The 15,419-nt window shown below is 47.2% G+C and overlaps 2 protein-coding genes and 1 pseudogene across 2 annotated transcripts; all 3 read right to left on the bottom strand.

Moving 5' to 3' along the window:
• Window positions 1-2,306: 2,306 nt before the first annotated feature.
• Window positions 2,307-4,901, bottom strand: LOC100835857 (annotated as a pseudogene).
• Window positions 4,902-8,131: 3,230 nt separating this feature from the next.
• LOC100836163 lies at window positions 8,132-9,826 on the bottom strand. The gene is made up of 2 exons (XM_003571915.2): window positions 9,016-9,826; window positions 8,132-8,415 (listed from the first exon to the last, which is right to left on the bottom strand). Exons 1-2 carry the CDS (start codon window positions 9,506-9,508, stop codon window positions 8,132-8,134), a joined length of 777 nt encoding a protein of 258 aa, XP_003571963.2. The 5' UTR covers window positions 9,509-9,826.
• Window positions 9,827-11,262: 1,436 nt separating this feature from the next.
• Window positions 11,263-14,316, bottom strand: LOC100828515 (actin-2). Its single transcript, XM_003574140.4, has 5 exons — window positions 14,124-14,316; window positions 12,832-12,903; window positions 12,338-12,731; window positions 11,592-12,205; window positions 11,263-11,504 (listed from the first exon to the last, which is right to left on the bottom strand). The coding sequence occupies exons 2-5, from the start codon at window positions 12,889-12,891 to the stop codon at window positions 11,439-11,441; spliced, it is 1,134 nt and encodes a 377-aa protein (XP_003574188.1). The 5' UTR covers window positions 12,892-12,903; window positions 14,124-14,316; the 3' UTR covers window positions 11,263-11,438.
• Window positions 14,317-15,419: the final 1,103 nt, after the last annotated feature.

A 15,419-nucleotide genomic window follows, 5' to 3' on the forward strand; every position in this document is an offset into this window, starting at 1 on the left:
TAGGGAAGGGAACTTTTGAACACGATTTTCACATCGTTTTCAACTATAAGTTGCCACCCACGGAGATTCGCAAATTTAGTTTGTCCGATGATACTTTTAGGAGCACATCTGTTTTACTCTTGTATTTTCCATTGGACCATTCCAACACCTGAAGGAGCAATATTAAGATCGTCAGTAAACCGATGCATGTCTGATATGCATCCACTTCTAAGAAATATTTTTATTTATGTAAATTCACCTGTAATATTTTGTCTTAGTCTCATGAAGAAGAAAAAGGCAAATTGAAACTACTCTGTAGATAAGAATACTCCTAAAAACAATGGAGCTTTTGAACCCTTTCATGGAGCTCTTGAACCGGTGCTCTCTCTTCAGCCTTGATTTCCATCACATGTGAATGAACATAATGAGGTGCCTTACTCGTATGCTCACCATCGCAGCACCAAATCTCACGCAGCGATGCCCCTGGTTAATTAATGGGATTTTCCTGTATCTGCTGTTCATAGTTTTGATCTGTCCAAAAATGATACTAGTACTTTCTCTGTCCAATAAAAGATGTCTCAACTTTAATTAAATTTGAATACATCTATATACTAAGTCATGTCTAGATACATCTGAATTTTGACAAACTTAAGACATTTTTTGTTGGACGGAGGGAGTATTAGTTTGAGGAACAACCAAAGCCGTGATGTGAGAAACAACTAGTTAGATCTGTCCACGTTAGCCCTCGACGAGTGTGTCCCAATTTCAGATTTCCTGTCAAATCGCTATCAATCGGCAGATCTGTGGCTTCCGTAGTCGAAAGTTGGTCATTTGAATTACATTTAAAAACAAATGGTTATGTTCCACGCGCTTCAAATGTGATGGTTTTAACTGATTTACTTCCTTTCAGTAAAAATGTACACATTGCCTATTTTATGCTATAATAAAATCTTTGACTACGAGATCTCGTTCCTCAGAAGGAACTACGCCACTACGGGTGCTGCGGGTCACACAGACACGCCTGGCTCGCCGACGTCCCTCTCTTCCACGTAGAGCCCATCGTCACGTGCGTCCTGATTCGTGAGACGAGTCGAGTAAAGAAAGACTTGCGCTAGCTGTGTCTACGTTGGCTCGTTTAGATGGCTCCCTGATGTGTGGAATCAAGAGGAGAGAGCCGTGACGTTATATGGAGGCGGAGAGGAGGCGGTTGCGACTTGAAAAGTGTCGCCGTAACACGTCTGATCCCGCCTCCATGGTAGCGGCATGCAGGACGTTTCGTTCAACAAAACAGCACATCACCCACGTGAATCTTTCACACGAAAACCACCTGATAACATTGTGATTGGTTCTCAGCCAACCACGTCTCCTGTGTTCCAAAAATGAAAGCCAACGTCTCCTGGTGCCATCAGCCTGCCAAATAATGCATGCTGACGAGCCGAGCGAGATAGTATTTCGTCATCTCTCATTCAACGTCTTTTGTTCATCCCCGCTAAAAGAAACATCTTTTGTTGTCATCAGATCGTGAACTGACCACCGAGGGTGTTTTTGCTGCTCTTGCTCTATTTCTTTGATACGGCCTCGCTAACAGATTAGGCAATGTATTAGGTGGAAAGCACACCGTAGCGATAACTTCATGAAAACCAACACAGTGTAATGGCAGTATGTCAGAAGGGTGATATTTTTTAAACTGGCAAAACTTACTTCAAAATCAAACTCATGTTTACTTTAGAGATGTACAAAGAAACAAATTTGGCCACGAGCCATTTGTTTAAAATTCATCACTAGATTTGCCTTTTTCATACCCTCTCGGTCTCAAATGAATTATATTTCAAATCTGAAATTGTGCATGTCTGTAGACTTCATCGCCCCAACAATTTTTAGGACTTTTATGAAACTTTTAAACACAATTTTCACGTCGATTTCAACTATAAGTCGCCACCAAAGGAGATCCACAGAGTTAGTCTGTCCAATAGTACTTTCCGTAGCATATGTGTTTTACACTTGTATTTTCCGTTGGACCATTTCAGCACCCGGAAGGAGTAATATTAAGATCGTCACTAAACCTCCATCACATGTGAATGAACACACTGAGGTGCCTGAGTTCTCACTCAGCGACTCCCCTGGTTAACTAATGGGATTCCCTGCATCTCTTGTTCACAATTTGAATCTATCCAAATATGAGATTAGATTGAGGAACAGAGAAGGCCGTGATGTGAGAAAGAACTAGTTGGCCACGGTAGCAACACCACGTTGGCCCTGACGAGTGTGATCCCATGTCAGATGTCGTGTCAAATCGCTATCAATTGGCAGATCGGTGGCTTCCGTGATTGGTATCCAAAACGGTTGTCATTTGAACAAAACTAAAAAGACAAATGGTTATGTTGCACACGCCTCAAATGTGAGAGGTTTACTAATTTGCTTCCTTCCCGCCTAGTAGCAAAGAAACACAGTAACACGGTACAAACTGCCTATTTTATCCTATAATAAAATCTTTGACTATAAAATCTCGTTTCCCAGCCGTCACAACTATAAGGAACTATGGATGTTGAGAAGCGAAACTCTTGTCCGTTGCAAATTCCGAAACACCTTATCGCTCCCACGCTCGAGCTTGCCAATGCGCTCCTCCAGACTCTGCAACGCGGCCGCCATCTCTGACACTACCTTGTTAGTCGCCCGCGGCTGCGCAACGATCCGCAGCCTCGCCAGCCATGGCAATGACCGGGCCACGGCCGATACGTCCAGGGACATCGCCGCGCACCTCCAGAAGATGGCCTCCGACGCCACTGCGGTGGCCGCGGCCGCGTCAGCCACGACGCCGGTCACTGAGTCGCCGTCCACCAGCACGGCGGCATGCCTCGGGACGCGCCGCATCGCGACGGCGAGGCGGCACAGCTCCTTCTCGGCGCGTCTGCGCGAGGAGCGACGCGACGCCGTCCCCGCGCCGTCGCTGGACGCCCGCCCGCAGCTCCACGATGCTCTGCTTGAGCGTCAGCAGCGCCCGCCCGAACGAGCCGTAAACGTCCGCGAGCTCGAGAAACACGGCGAGGATCTGGTCGTCTCCATGGGAGCGGAGCGCCGCCGCGGCCCGTGGCTCCTCGGAGCCCGGCGAGCGCGGCCAGGACGCAAGAAAGACTTGCGCTAGCTTGTGTTTGCGATGGCTCCGTGACGTGTGGAATCGATAGGAGAGCAACGCGAGGGTTATATGGCCGCGGAGAGGTGGCGGAGGTTGCGACTTGAAAAGTGTCGCAGTAAGACGTCTGTTCCTTGCATGCACCAGAAGCTTCGTTCGACAACATATCTCCCACGTGTATGTTTCACACAAAAAGCCCAGGTGATAGCACTGTGATAGGTACTCAGCCACGTCTCCTCCTGTATTCCAAAAATGAAAGCCAAGTCTCCTCCTGTATTCCAAAAATGAAAGCCACGTCTCCTCGTGTGACGGGACTGCCTAATAATGCTTACGAGCCAGATTGTATTGCGTCATCTCTCGTTCAACATTTTCTGTTCACCCCTGCTAAGAGAAACATATGTTAGTTAGTTTTTTTGACAGCAAAAAGAAAAATGTTAGTTCATCAGACTGACCACCCAGGGTGTTTTGCTGCTCTTGCTCTTTTTCTTTGCTATACAGCCTCGCTAGCAGATTAGAAAAAGTATTAGGTGGAAACCACACTGTAGCACTTTTTTTTTGAGAACCAAGTTTTTTTAAGAATCTCGAATAACACACATGTGTTAGCATTTTGCTAGATGGGTGATATTTTGGAAACTAGCGAAATTTCAAAATCAAACTCATGTTTACTGTAGAGATGGTGGAAAGACACAAATTTAGCAACAATAGTTGGAATTACCATTTGCTTAATATTCATCAGAGGATTTCGATTTTTATACCCTCTTAGTCTAAATTGGATTTGTTTAAATTTAAAATCTGAAATTATGCATGCCCGTAGAACTTTACCCTTCCAACGATTTTTAATTTATTAGACTTCATAAGCTTTTAAACACGATTTTCACGTGGTTTTCCGTATAAGGTGACTCCACTTGAGATTCTGATAGCAAATTTAGTTTGTCTAATACTCTTTGTTTTCACGATGGTTGGCGTATTTGGTTTCATTAAGACAAGATTTTGATCAAGGTTTACTATATTGATATATGTTTTCAACACATGAAATTTATATCAATAGATTTGTTTTCAAAAGTTTTCCCTGATAACTGTGGTTCCATATCATATAGTTGCATATTAATAAAATTATTTTGGTCAAAGTGTTGTCTTAACGAAATCAAATACAACGCCAACCTTTGTGAAAAAAAGGGAGTAATATTTTTAGTAGCGATGGTGGTTTTTACTCTTGTATTCTCCATTGGACCATTCCAGCATCCGAAAAGAGCAATATTAAAATCGACAATTAACCTATTATATGCATCCACTTCCAAGAAATAGTTTGTTTTTGCTGGACATTCACCTCTATTTTTTTTCTTGTAGTCACAAATAGAAAAATTGAAAATAATATAGATAAGAAATACCCCTACAAAACAATGGAGCTTAATTTTGAGCCGTTAAGCTCCATTTTTGGGCGAGTATGCAAGATTTCCCTGAGGTGGTGGCCTCGGCTTGGGCAAAGTCGTGCTCCTCCCTAAACCCCATCCGTCGCCTTCACATCAAGTTGTCCCGTACAGCAAAAGCTCTCAAAGCATGGAATCGCTTGAAGATTGGCAACACTAAGCTGCAGCTGCCCATTGCCCGTGAAGTCATCCTTCGCCTTGACTGCGCAAGTGAGTTGCGAGACATCTCTGATGAGGAATTCGCACTCCGAAAATTGCTTAAATCCCGGTGCCTTGGCCTCGCAGTGATTGAGAGGGCAAAGGCTCGTCAGAGATCTCGCTTGCAGTGGCTTCGACATGGAGATGCTAACACGAGTTTCTTCCATATTCGGGCAGCTACGAGGCAACGAAAAAATTTCATTCAATCTCTTGCAACCGAGCATGGGACGGCATTCCTGCATGAAGACAAAGAAAAGATTGTTCACGACCACTTCTGTGCTTCTTTAGGTACGTCCTCCCCGAGGGGGTCGGCCCTCAACTGGCGGGCTCTTGGATATCAACCTTCTGATCTCTCAGACCTGGAGCTCCCTTTCACGATGGAGGAGATTAGAGACACAATTTTCTCTATGCCTATGGACAAAGCCCCGGGCCCGGATGGTTTTACTGGCCTATTCTTTCGCACTTGTTCGAACGTGATCAAGGAAGATATGACATTGGCCTTCTCTCGTTTGCACTCTCTTCAATCTGATGGTTTCGCTCTCTTAAATACGGCCAACATTGCCTTGCTCCCTAAATCTTGCGACGCCACTTCAATCTCTCACTACAGGCTGATTAGCCTTATCCATGGGGTTGCAAAGATCTTTTCAAAGCTTCTTGCAAACCGGCTCGGCCCGAGACTCGACGACCTTGTTTCTGCTGCCCAGAGTGCCTTTATCAAGCGTCGATGCATCCAAGATAATTTCTTTTATGTCCAAAACGTGGTGCAGTCCTTCCAAAAATCAAAATCTCCGGCTCTTTTCCTCAAGCTCGATATTGCTAAAGGTTTTGACACTGTCAACTGGAGCTACCTTTTGGAGGCCCTGACGGCTCTTGGGTTTGGACGTCGTTGGCGTGATTGGATCTCCTTGCTCTTTGCCACTGCTACCTCTCGCCCCCTCCTCAATGGCTTGTCGGGTGAAAACTTTTCGCACCACCGTGGAGTCCCGCAGGGAGACCCGCTGTCCCTATGCTCTTCATCCTTGCGATTGACCCCTTACACAGGCTTTTCCACTTGGCCTCGTTGCAACAGGTTCTATCCCCGCTGCCTTCTCATTCGGCAAAGCTTCGTGTTTCTCTTTACGCGGATGATGCGGCGATCTTCATCAACCCCACCGTTCAAGACCTACACGCCACTCAGCGCATTCTTGAATCCTTTGGTCAGATTTCGGGTCTTATTACAAACTTCTCCAAATCGTCTGTGCACCCCATCTGCTGTGATCACCTCGACCTTGACCAACTGCTCCTCCGTTTTCTAGGCAGCCGCATGGGCTTCCCATGCCGCTACCTTGGCCTGCAGCTCCACATCCGCAAGTTGAAGCGAATCCATGTGCAACCCCTCATTGAAAAACTTGCGACGCGTCTACCGAGGTGGAAAGGGACCATGTTGTCCTCTGCTGGCAGGCTTACCTTGACCAAGGCAGTCCTGTCGGCCATCCCGATCTTCCACATGTCAGTCTTCCCCATTACAAAATGGGCCATCAAGAAGATGAACAAAATCAGTAGATCTTTCCTTTGGAAGGGCAAAGAGGAGGCGAATGGTGGTCACTGCTTGGTCAATTGGTCCAAAGTTTGCATGCCTAGGAAGCTTGGCAGCCTAGGCATCCCTGACTTGGAGAAATTTAGTCGTGCCTTGCGTCTGCGTTGGTTGTGGTACGAGTGGACATGTCCTAACAAGCCATGGGTGGGAATGCCCCCTCCGGTGAACAAATGTGACCGTGCTCTTTTTTCTGCCTCCACCACGGTGCAGATTGGCGATGGTCGTAAGGCGAAATTCTGGCATGACTCCTGGCTGGACGGTTTGGCTCCCAATGTCATTGCACCTACCATTTTTGCCATCACTGTTAGGAAGAACCGTTCTGTGCATGATGATATTACCGAGGGGGCTTGGGTCCGCGCTTTAAGAGGCAAGATCTCCAATGCGGTTCAACTCGATGAGTTTGTCTCCCTTTGGTTGAGACTTCAAGGTGTGGTCCTGAACCCCGACTCCCTCGATTCCATCACTTGGCGTTGGACCTCACATGGCTCCTATACCTCCAGCTCGGCGTACAAGGCTCAATTCCTCGGTTCCATCCATGCCCAACACGCTAACACTGTTTGGAAAGCCAAGGTGGAAAACAAGTGCAAATTCTTCGCCTGGCTTCTTGTGCAGAACAAGATCCTCACCGCCGACAATCTCGCCGTCAGGGGCTGGCCGCACACTCCTGGATGTTCCCTTTGCACTGATCCTCATGAGACCGGGACACACCTTTTCCTTCAATGCTCCTTTGCCCGCCAGGTGTGGGATAAAGTCCTTGACCACTACAACTTCAGCATCCTTCAGCAGGTCAAGCCTTCTGACTACAGGGACACTTGTGCCTGGTGGATTCAAGCCTCCAAGACGATTGACAAAGAAAGAAGACAATATTTCAATGAGGTGGTCATTTACATCATGTGGAACATTTGGAAGGAACGCAACCGCCGTATCTTCTAGACCGTGGCAGATCCTGCTTTTGTTGTCGCGTCGCTTGCCCGTGACGCAATTGATACCCATAGACTTGCTTTCCATTGTGTGACCGTGCCGTGAGGTTTCTTGTGGTTCATCGGTTTTTTCTGTCCGTCCTACCGGCCAGCTGTGTTTGGTCCGTTGGGATAGTCTTTCTCTGTTTCGTCTTTGGCTTTTTTCCTTCTTTTGACCTTAGTCGCATGTACATATACTTGGTTTTGCCATGAAAGGCAGAGCTCCTGCCTTTCATGGCAAAAAAAATTTTTTGAGCCGTTACGATAAAATCTATGGAGCTCATGAACCCGTGCGCTCTCGCTTCACCCTTGATTTCCTCCACCACGTCATCCGTGCCGCTTCCTCCATCGCGCACATGCGAATGAACACAATGAGTTGCTTCACTCATGCTCGCTGTCGCAGCGCTAGATCTCACTACCTAGCGCCACTGGCACCGAGTTGCTTCACTCATGCTCAGCGCCGTAGCACTAGATCTCACTACCTGGCGCCACTGGCTAATGAATGGATTGTCCTGTATCTGTTGTTCACATTTTGGATTTTCCTGAGTACGGGATTTGATTGGGGAACAAAGAAGGCCGTGAGAAAATACCAGTTCGCCACGCACGTTGGACTTGATGAGTGGAATGTAGGATTTTCTATCAAAATCGCTATCAATTGCCAGATTATTGGCCTTCATGACAGGGATCCCCGAAAGGTGGTCATTATTAAAACAAAACAAGTGCTTATGTTGGACACGTCTCAAATATGATGGTTTTAAATAATTTACTTCCTTCCCGTCCTAGCAAATGGCACAGAGTAAAAAAAAAACTATACAAATTCTCCATTTATTTCTCTAAAAATCTGGTTCCCCAGCCGTGTCGATTAGAAGGAACTATGAATGTTGAGAAGCGAAACTCTCGTCCGTAGCAAACTCCGAAACACCTTCTCGCTCCCACGCTTGATCTCGCCAATGCGCTCCTCCAGACTCTCCAACGCCGCCGCCATTTCTGACACTACCTTGTTAGTCGCCGGCGGCGGTGGCACCCGCAACCTCGCAAGCCATGGCACTGATTGGGCCACGGCCGACACGTCCGGGGACATCGCAGCGCACCTTCGGAAGATGGCCTCCGGCGCCGCTGCGGTGGCCGCGGCCACGTCAGCCACAATGCCGGTCATGTCCCTTCGGGGACACCTTTCCTTCTTTCATAGGCACCCGCTGGAGGCTGGAGCGCTTTGGGAGTCTGTGTACGGCGCGTACACGTATAGCAATTCAACATTGATTGAGGTGGGTTCTTTCAGTCCTCGCGAGAGCAGGCATCTCAGTTTTTGAAAGGTTTGCATGACATCAAAGAATGGTTTGCTCGCGGGAGTGAACACGTGATTGGCAATGGGGCAGGAGTGTGGTTTTGGACTGATGTTTGGTTGGGAAATGTCCCTTTGAATGTGACCTACCACCGTCTGTTCCTTTGCAATGAACAACAAAAGGCTACAGTTCGTGAAGTTCTGGGTGATGAAGCTGGGCGTCATTCTAGCAGACAAGACGGCGGGGATAGCTCGCGTAGGGGTGGGTTAACCTTGGAGGACGTCTTGCTTTGTTCTGTAATGTTGGTTGGTTCCGAGAGTTTTTGTGATGCGCGATGGACCTGTTAAGGCCTGTAGACTTCTGTTTGTTGTTTGCCTGGTGGTTGGTGGTGTTATGTCTGTGAAGCTGGTCTCCCAGCGGATAATCGGGGCTTTCTAATAAAGCCGGGCTGAAAAAGCCTTCTCTCTAAAAACAATGCCGGTCACCGAGTCGCCATCCGACAGCACGGTGGCGTCTCTCGAGACGCGCCGTATAGCGGCCGCGAGACGGCGTATCTCTTTCTCGGCGCGCCTGCGCGCGCGGAGCGCCGTGGCGACTGTTGCCGTGGCGTCCCCGTGCCGTCGCTGGACAACCGCCCGCAGTTCCGTGATGCTCTGCTTGAGCGCGAGCAGCGCCCGCCCGAATGAGCCGCATACGTCGGCGAGCTCGAGGAAGACGTCGAGGATCCGGTCGTCACCGTGGGCGCGGAGCGCCGCCGCGGCCCGTGGCTCCGCAAGGAGCCCGCCGAGCGTGGCCAGGACGGACTCCGCGCGGGTGAGCCCGTCGTCGTCGCCGGAGGCCGGCCACGCCCAAAGCTTGCGTACGTTGATGTCGAGGTGCGCGCGCGAGGACAGGGTGCTGCGGGGCAGACGGAAACGCCCGGCTCGCTTCTCCGCAGAGCTCATCGTCAAGTGCATCCTGATTGCTGAGACGAGTCAAGTAAAGAAAGACTTGTGCTAGCTGTGTCTGCGATGGCACTCCTCGATTCTATGGCTCCGTGATGTGTGGAATGGAGAGGGGAGCCACGCGAGGTTATATGGTCGGGCAGAGTCGCTGTCCTGGCATGCATCAGACGCTTCGTCCAACAAACAACGTATCAGCCCACGTGAATCTTTCGAAAGAAAAGCCCACGTGAAAGGTTCATAGCCGCCACGTCTCCTGTATTCCCCGTAAAATGGCACGTCTCCTGTATTCCCCCCAAATAGCCACGTCTCGTGTATTCGTAAAAAGGAAAGCCACGTCTCCGGTTCCACGGGACTGCCTAATAATGCCTACGAATCAGATTATTTCGTTCTCTCCCATTCAACATCTTGTTCATTAGAATTAGATCAGAAACTGACCAGGGTGCTTTGCTGCTTTTGCTCTGCTTTAGAGCATGTACAATGCAAGATGGCTAGATGGGTGTTTAGAAAAATTAACCTGTTTTTGTTAAGCACTGATGCTTATTTAGACTAAGCAGATGACTAACTTGACACCTCCTCTATACAAATAAGCACTGGTGTTTAAAAAAATGGTTGATTTATTTTCGTAAACACCTATCTTAGCACCTTGCATTGTACATACTCTTATTGCTTCAGTCTCGCTAGCAGTTAGACAAGCATACATAGGCCCCCTTCTAGACAGTTGTCGCTTGTGCAGAAACCAGTTTAAGCTTAACTGCCCACATGAGTCCAGCGTGGGGAAGTCCAGAGAAAATCTTTCAAACAGCTTTTGAACTGCAGCTTATTTTTTGTATAACATCATAGAAAATCTGGCCTGTTTGCCGGATGCATGCTGGTTGCAATTTTATTCCAGGAGCATGAGAGCTATTGCAATTTTCCAAATATCAGTACATACATCAGCAGTATGAGCTATTTCATGAAAAAATAATACGGAGTAGCAGCATTACCACATGCAAACTCAAAAATTAGCAGCAGCATTACATGGATACAGATTCAAAAATCTGGAGCAGCACATACACATGAAATTAAGAAATTGACTAGTGCAGCACGGAGCAGATTGGGGTCGGTCCAGGCTGGAGCAGGACCGGGGCGTGGAGCTGAGGCCGGAGCGGGACGGGGTCCTGACCGGCGACGGAGGAACTCAGCGGAGTGGGACGGAGGTCCTGACCGGCGGCAACGGAAGAACTCGGCAGAGCAGGTCAGGACTTGGCGGCGGCGGGACAAGGAACTTGGCGACGCAAGGGAAACCGAAGGCGGCAGAGACGAGGGAGCCCACCGGCGAAGGAAATGGTTCGGGGTGGGATCTTCACCGGAGGTGGGTCGCCGGTGGACCCATCATCTCATGGCGGCGTGGATCTGCGGGAGGAGGGCGGGCTGGCGGCTCGCAGAGAAGAGGAGATAGGGATGGGGGAAACAACGGCTCGGAAGAAGAGGGCAGGGGAAACGGTTCGGGAAACCCTGAAAGGGCAGATTCTCTGTAATTTCACGGAAATAATAACAGGGGGCGCTGGAGAAGCTCGGGAAGCACCTCTTTTGCCCCTTCATGATACCAACGGGAAAACGAGGGGGCTTCAGTAATAAGCACCGTAGAAGTTTTCCCTTCTAGACGGTTATGACTTCCTGGGACGTAAAGCCACACAAGAAGCTGTCGAAGGGGGGCCATAATATGCAGCAGGATTGGTGAGGCAGAAGCCAGTCCGCTACTACGGCGGAGGCGAAGACATCAGGGATGAATCAGCAATAAAGTCGGTAGAATCCAATATAAATCCACGAAATCAAACTACAAGCATGACAGAGTAGATACACCCATAGACAAGCCATCAGACCAATATTTGTCCAAGAAACAACCAGCTAATAATGCCTACTACAAGAGTGTTCACGGAGGATAAGACTAGGCGACAGCTCTCTAGAAGCACTTCCTGTGAACAATGGCTGGACCAGACTCTTCGTATTCTGTCCTGGAGATCCACATCTGCACAAGAAGAAACCACATGTCAGCAAATTCTTGAATAAAGTAGAAAAATGGATAAAGAACTGACATTGGGGAAATTTTTATTACCTGCTGGAATGTGCTCAGAGATGCAAGGATAGACCCTCCTATCCAGACACTGTACTTCCTCTCTGGTGGAGCGACAACCTTGATCTTCATACTGCTTGGGGCGAGAGCTGTGATCTCCTTGCTCATCCGGTCAGCGATACCAGGGAACATGGTGGATCCACCACTGAGGACAATGTTGCCATACAGATCCTTTCTGATATCCACGTCGCACTTCATGATAGAATTGTAGGTCGTCTCGTGGATGCCAGGAGCTTCCATGCCGATGATGGAAGGCTGGAAGAGGACCTCCGGGCATCTGAAGCGCTCTGCGCCTATAGTGATCACTTGCCCATCAGGCAGCTCGTAGCTCTTCTCGACTGACGAGCTACTCTTTGCAGTCTCCAGCTCCTGCTCGTAGTCAAGAGCAACATATGCAAGCTTCTCCTTGATGTCACGAACAATTTCCCGCTCAGCGGTGGTTGTGAAAGAATACCCCCTCTCAGTCAGGATCTTCATGAGGGAATCAGTGAGATCCCTACCAGCAAGATCAAGACGAAGGATAGCATGTGGAAGGGCATAACCTTCATAGATTGGGACTGTGTGACTGACACCATCTCCAGAATCCAAGACAATACCTATTGACCAAAACAAAAACACAATGATCAGAAATCTCAGAGCATAAATTCAGTTTGTTCCTAATCGATTAAGATTCCATAGCAGGAAAAGAAAATATGCACATAAGTAAAGCTGATTCTTTGTTCACTTACCAGTGGTACGCCCACTTGCATATAGGGAAAGGACGGCTTGAATAGCGACATACATGGCAGGAACACTGAATGTCTCGAACATGATCTGTGTCATCTTCTCTCTGTTGGCCTTCGGGTTAAGAGGAGCCTCTGTAAGAAGAACAGGATGCTCTTCCGGTGCTACACGGAGCTCATTGTAGAAGGTGTGATGCCAAATCTTCTCCATATCATCCCAGTTGCTCACGATTCCATGCTCAATGGGGTATTTCAAAGTCAGGATACCCCTCTTGGATTGGGCCTCATCACCAACATAAGCATCCTTCTGTCCCATCCCTACCATAACTCCAGTGTGGCGCGGACGGCCAACAATACTAGGGAAAACAGCACGTGGAGCATCATCTCCGGCAAAGCCAGCCTATGAAAGATGAATGAAACAATCAACACTTAATGAATTAAAAGATCAAACTTCAACAGGCTCCAGGCGAAAATTATGTTAGAGAATGCAATGTAATTACCTTGACCATTCCAGTTCCATTGTCACAGACAAGAGGCTGAATGTCCTCTCCGTCAGCCATTTACGTTATGGTCTGCACGGAAGAAAACAGCTTACTGAAACAGGGCCTAGCAGAACTGTTAACTAATACAGATTAAACTGATGAAACTAAGAAATAAGAGCTGTTCTTCATACACAAATAATATATATCCCCTGATTACTCTCCAACAAATGTGTAACCAAAATACATTTCATTGAGATATGTTACATACTTACATTTACAGCAGTTACCTAGAAAACCAACTGAAATGACAGGGAGATTATTCAAACAAGAATATTAGCTGTATGTAGAGAAGTGTAGTCTTGTAACAATGGAACACCACACTTTCCAACTAGAGTATGTCAGTTTTAATTAAAGAAACATATCTATGAATTATGATAGTAGATTTCATACAAGAAGATCAGAATTCATTAGCCAAGGCTTTCCTGAAGCAACAGCAGGTCAATCAGATGGGCTGTGAGTATTCGATCTTATGTAATAGCTTAAGGCATATCACAGATCCATGCGTATATTCAACCAAACTTAGATTTTGATTTGCCTTGGTGGTTGAAATGAATGCAACGGGGACTGCAGATGTGATGGTGGTCCAGGCACACATGACATTTTCCTCCCTTTTCAGGAAAATTCAGCCTCTTATGACTAGGGAATTTCAACCAGGAAACATGTTATTTTGGCCAATTTTAAGATGCGATGTCACACAATAATGCCATGGATCTGCTTGTTTTCCTCTGTTAATCCGTAACTATTTTCCGGAGGAACACAAAACTGATTGCTAATGAAGACGCAAGTACGAATCAAACAAATATTCAGATTTCTCACTACGACGGATTTATAACAAGCAACCGACTGTGAACATGCGAAATTCTCGGAGAGATCTGCCAAAAATAGGCCCGTTTCACTTTTGTTTTGTGAGAGCATCACACAGCTATAACAGATCTAGTTTAAGACTATTCCCTCCTCACCTCAACACACAAGATCGAGCATGTCCGCTATCTAAGGAGACGGATCCCCCAACAACAAGCACGCATCATCAGTGTCCATCCGTACAACGCTTGCTACCTGCGGATCGGGATCCAACAACAAACAGAAACACACAGGCCGAAACAGCCGCCGGCAAAACCTACACCAGCGACGCGGCTACGTACCACCTAACCGTCACCTCGACCGATCTCTAAACAAGCTTCAGTAGCGACAAACAGCAGCGCTAGAAGACCGAAAGGGTGCCCAAAAATTCGAGAGATGCAAATGCTCACCTGAAGCAAGGAGACCCGGCGGAGGCGAAAAGGTGACGGCGGCAGGCGGACAGGCAGCGAGGAGCGTACTAGGAGGAGGGAGGGGAGTGGTGGGTGGGGAGAAGGAAGAGGGCGAGATATAGAGGTGGTGCTAGCGTGTGGGGGAGCGGCGAGGGCCTGGCTGGCCGGTGACGGTGGGGATGTGAGATGTAAAGGGGCCGGTGCCGCACTGGAAAGTTTGGGGAGGGAGGGAGGGACAGCGCAGCCGTGCCAACGCGGAATAATTTGGCCGCCTGGACACACTAGAAAATCGCTTCCTTTTTACCCTTTCGGCTATACTCTTTTCATTTCCTTTTTACTTCTACATATGGCTTTTTAAGACAAAATTAATATTTGTATTTTTTAAAAATATTAATGACATCAGTCATTCTATTTTTCTGCAATCTCTATTCAGCTCCACCTCCCCTTACCTAATGGAATGATAGTACTAAAATTGTTTGTAGAAAAATAAGAGTAGAATGATTGATAAGGCTTTAAAAAATTAAACATACAAGTATTCTGAGAAAACTTATAAGACCTACATATATAACTAATGGAATTAATTGCCACGAAAAAGGAATCAAAGTTAAAAGCCTAGTCAGGTTTATAAGGCGTTCACATATTTTAGATCATAAAACTGATCAACCAAATTTATATTACTTTGCACAAAAAAAAACCATTAGATTGGTGATCGGAAGAACTTCTCAGTGATATAAGAGCCTGCGCAGGCACTTATAAACCAGGACGGATGAAACCTAAACTGTATGGATGAAAATAGCTATCTTATATCTAAGATCAAAGTTCTGATCACGCTATATTCCAACATTAATTGTCAAATTAACTCACGAATATTGATTCCAAAATTGCCTGATTCCTCTACTTTATCTATTCGATATTTTTTGCTTGATTCTAATCAAGGTATGGAGCACAATCGTTCTTACTCCCTCCGTTTCATAAAGATTGGCACGGGTTTGTACTAGAACTAGTTCAAAACGCGCCAATCTTTATGGATCTGGGAGTATTAATCAGAGTTTCAAGAGTTTCAAGAGACTATTGTAAATCTGTGGACCGTATCAATTCGTGAAACTGTGGACCCATAGCAGCCATGTTCATCGTCAAGGAGTCCACCAGTCGTTGAATGCATCTCCAAGAGTGCATCTATGCTCATAGTAGTAGGAGTATCATCCTATTCGTACGCCTTGAGTTGTCATTGGTGCCTTTGTTCGAGTCGGATTTGGAGGGGGGGACGAAAAGATGAGGGGACTCATGAAAGCCGAG

Source organism: Brachypodium distachyon, chromosome 3 (genome assembly GCF_000005505.3).
Source record: "Brachypodium distachyon strain Bd21 chromosome 3, Brachypodium_distachyon_v3.0, whole genome shotgun sequence".
In the NCBI taxonomy this organism is placed as follows: domain Eukaryota; kingdom Viridiplantae; phylum Streptophyta; class Magnoliopsida; order Poales; family Poaceae; genus Brachypodium; species Brachypodium distachyon.

Bases quoted from the DNA above. Each gene is read 5' to 3' on its own strand.
- LOC100836163 (XM_003571915.2), bottom strand. From the start codon at position 9,508: ATGCACTTGACGATGAGCTCTGCGGAGAAGCGAGCCGGGCGTTTCCGT. The intron at 8,416-9,015 runs AGAAGGCTTTTT...ACATGACCGGCA, and splicing joins GACCGGCATTGTTTTTAGAG to TTGTGGCTGACGTGGCCGCG.
- LOC100828515 (XM_003574140.4), bottom strand. From the start codon at position 12,891: ATGGCTGACGGAGAGGACATTCAGCCTCTTGTCTGTGACAATGGAACT. The intron at 12,732-12,831 runs GTAATTACATTG...CATCTTTCATAG, and splicing joins ATGGAACTGGAATGGTCAAG to GCTGGCTTTGCCGGAGATGA. The intron at 12,206-12,337 runs GTAAGTGAACAA...TTTGGTCAATAG, and splicing joins TGCAAGTGGGCGTACCACTG to GTATTGTCTTGGATTCTGGA.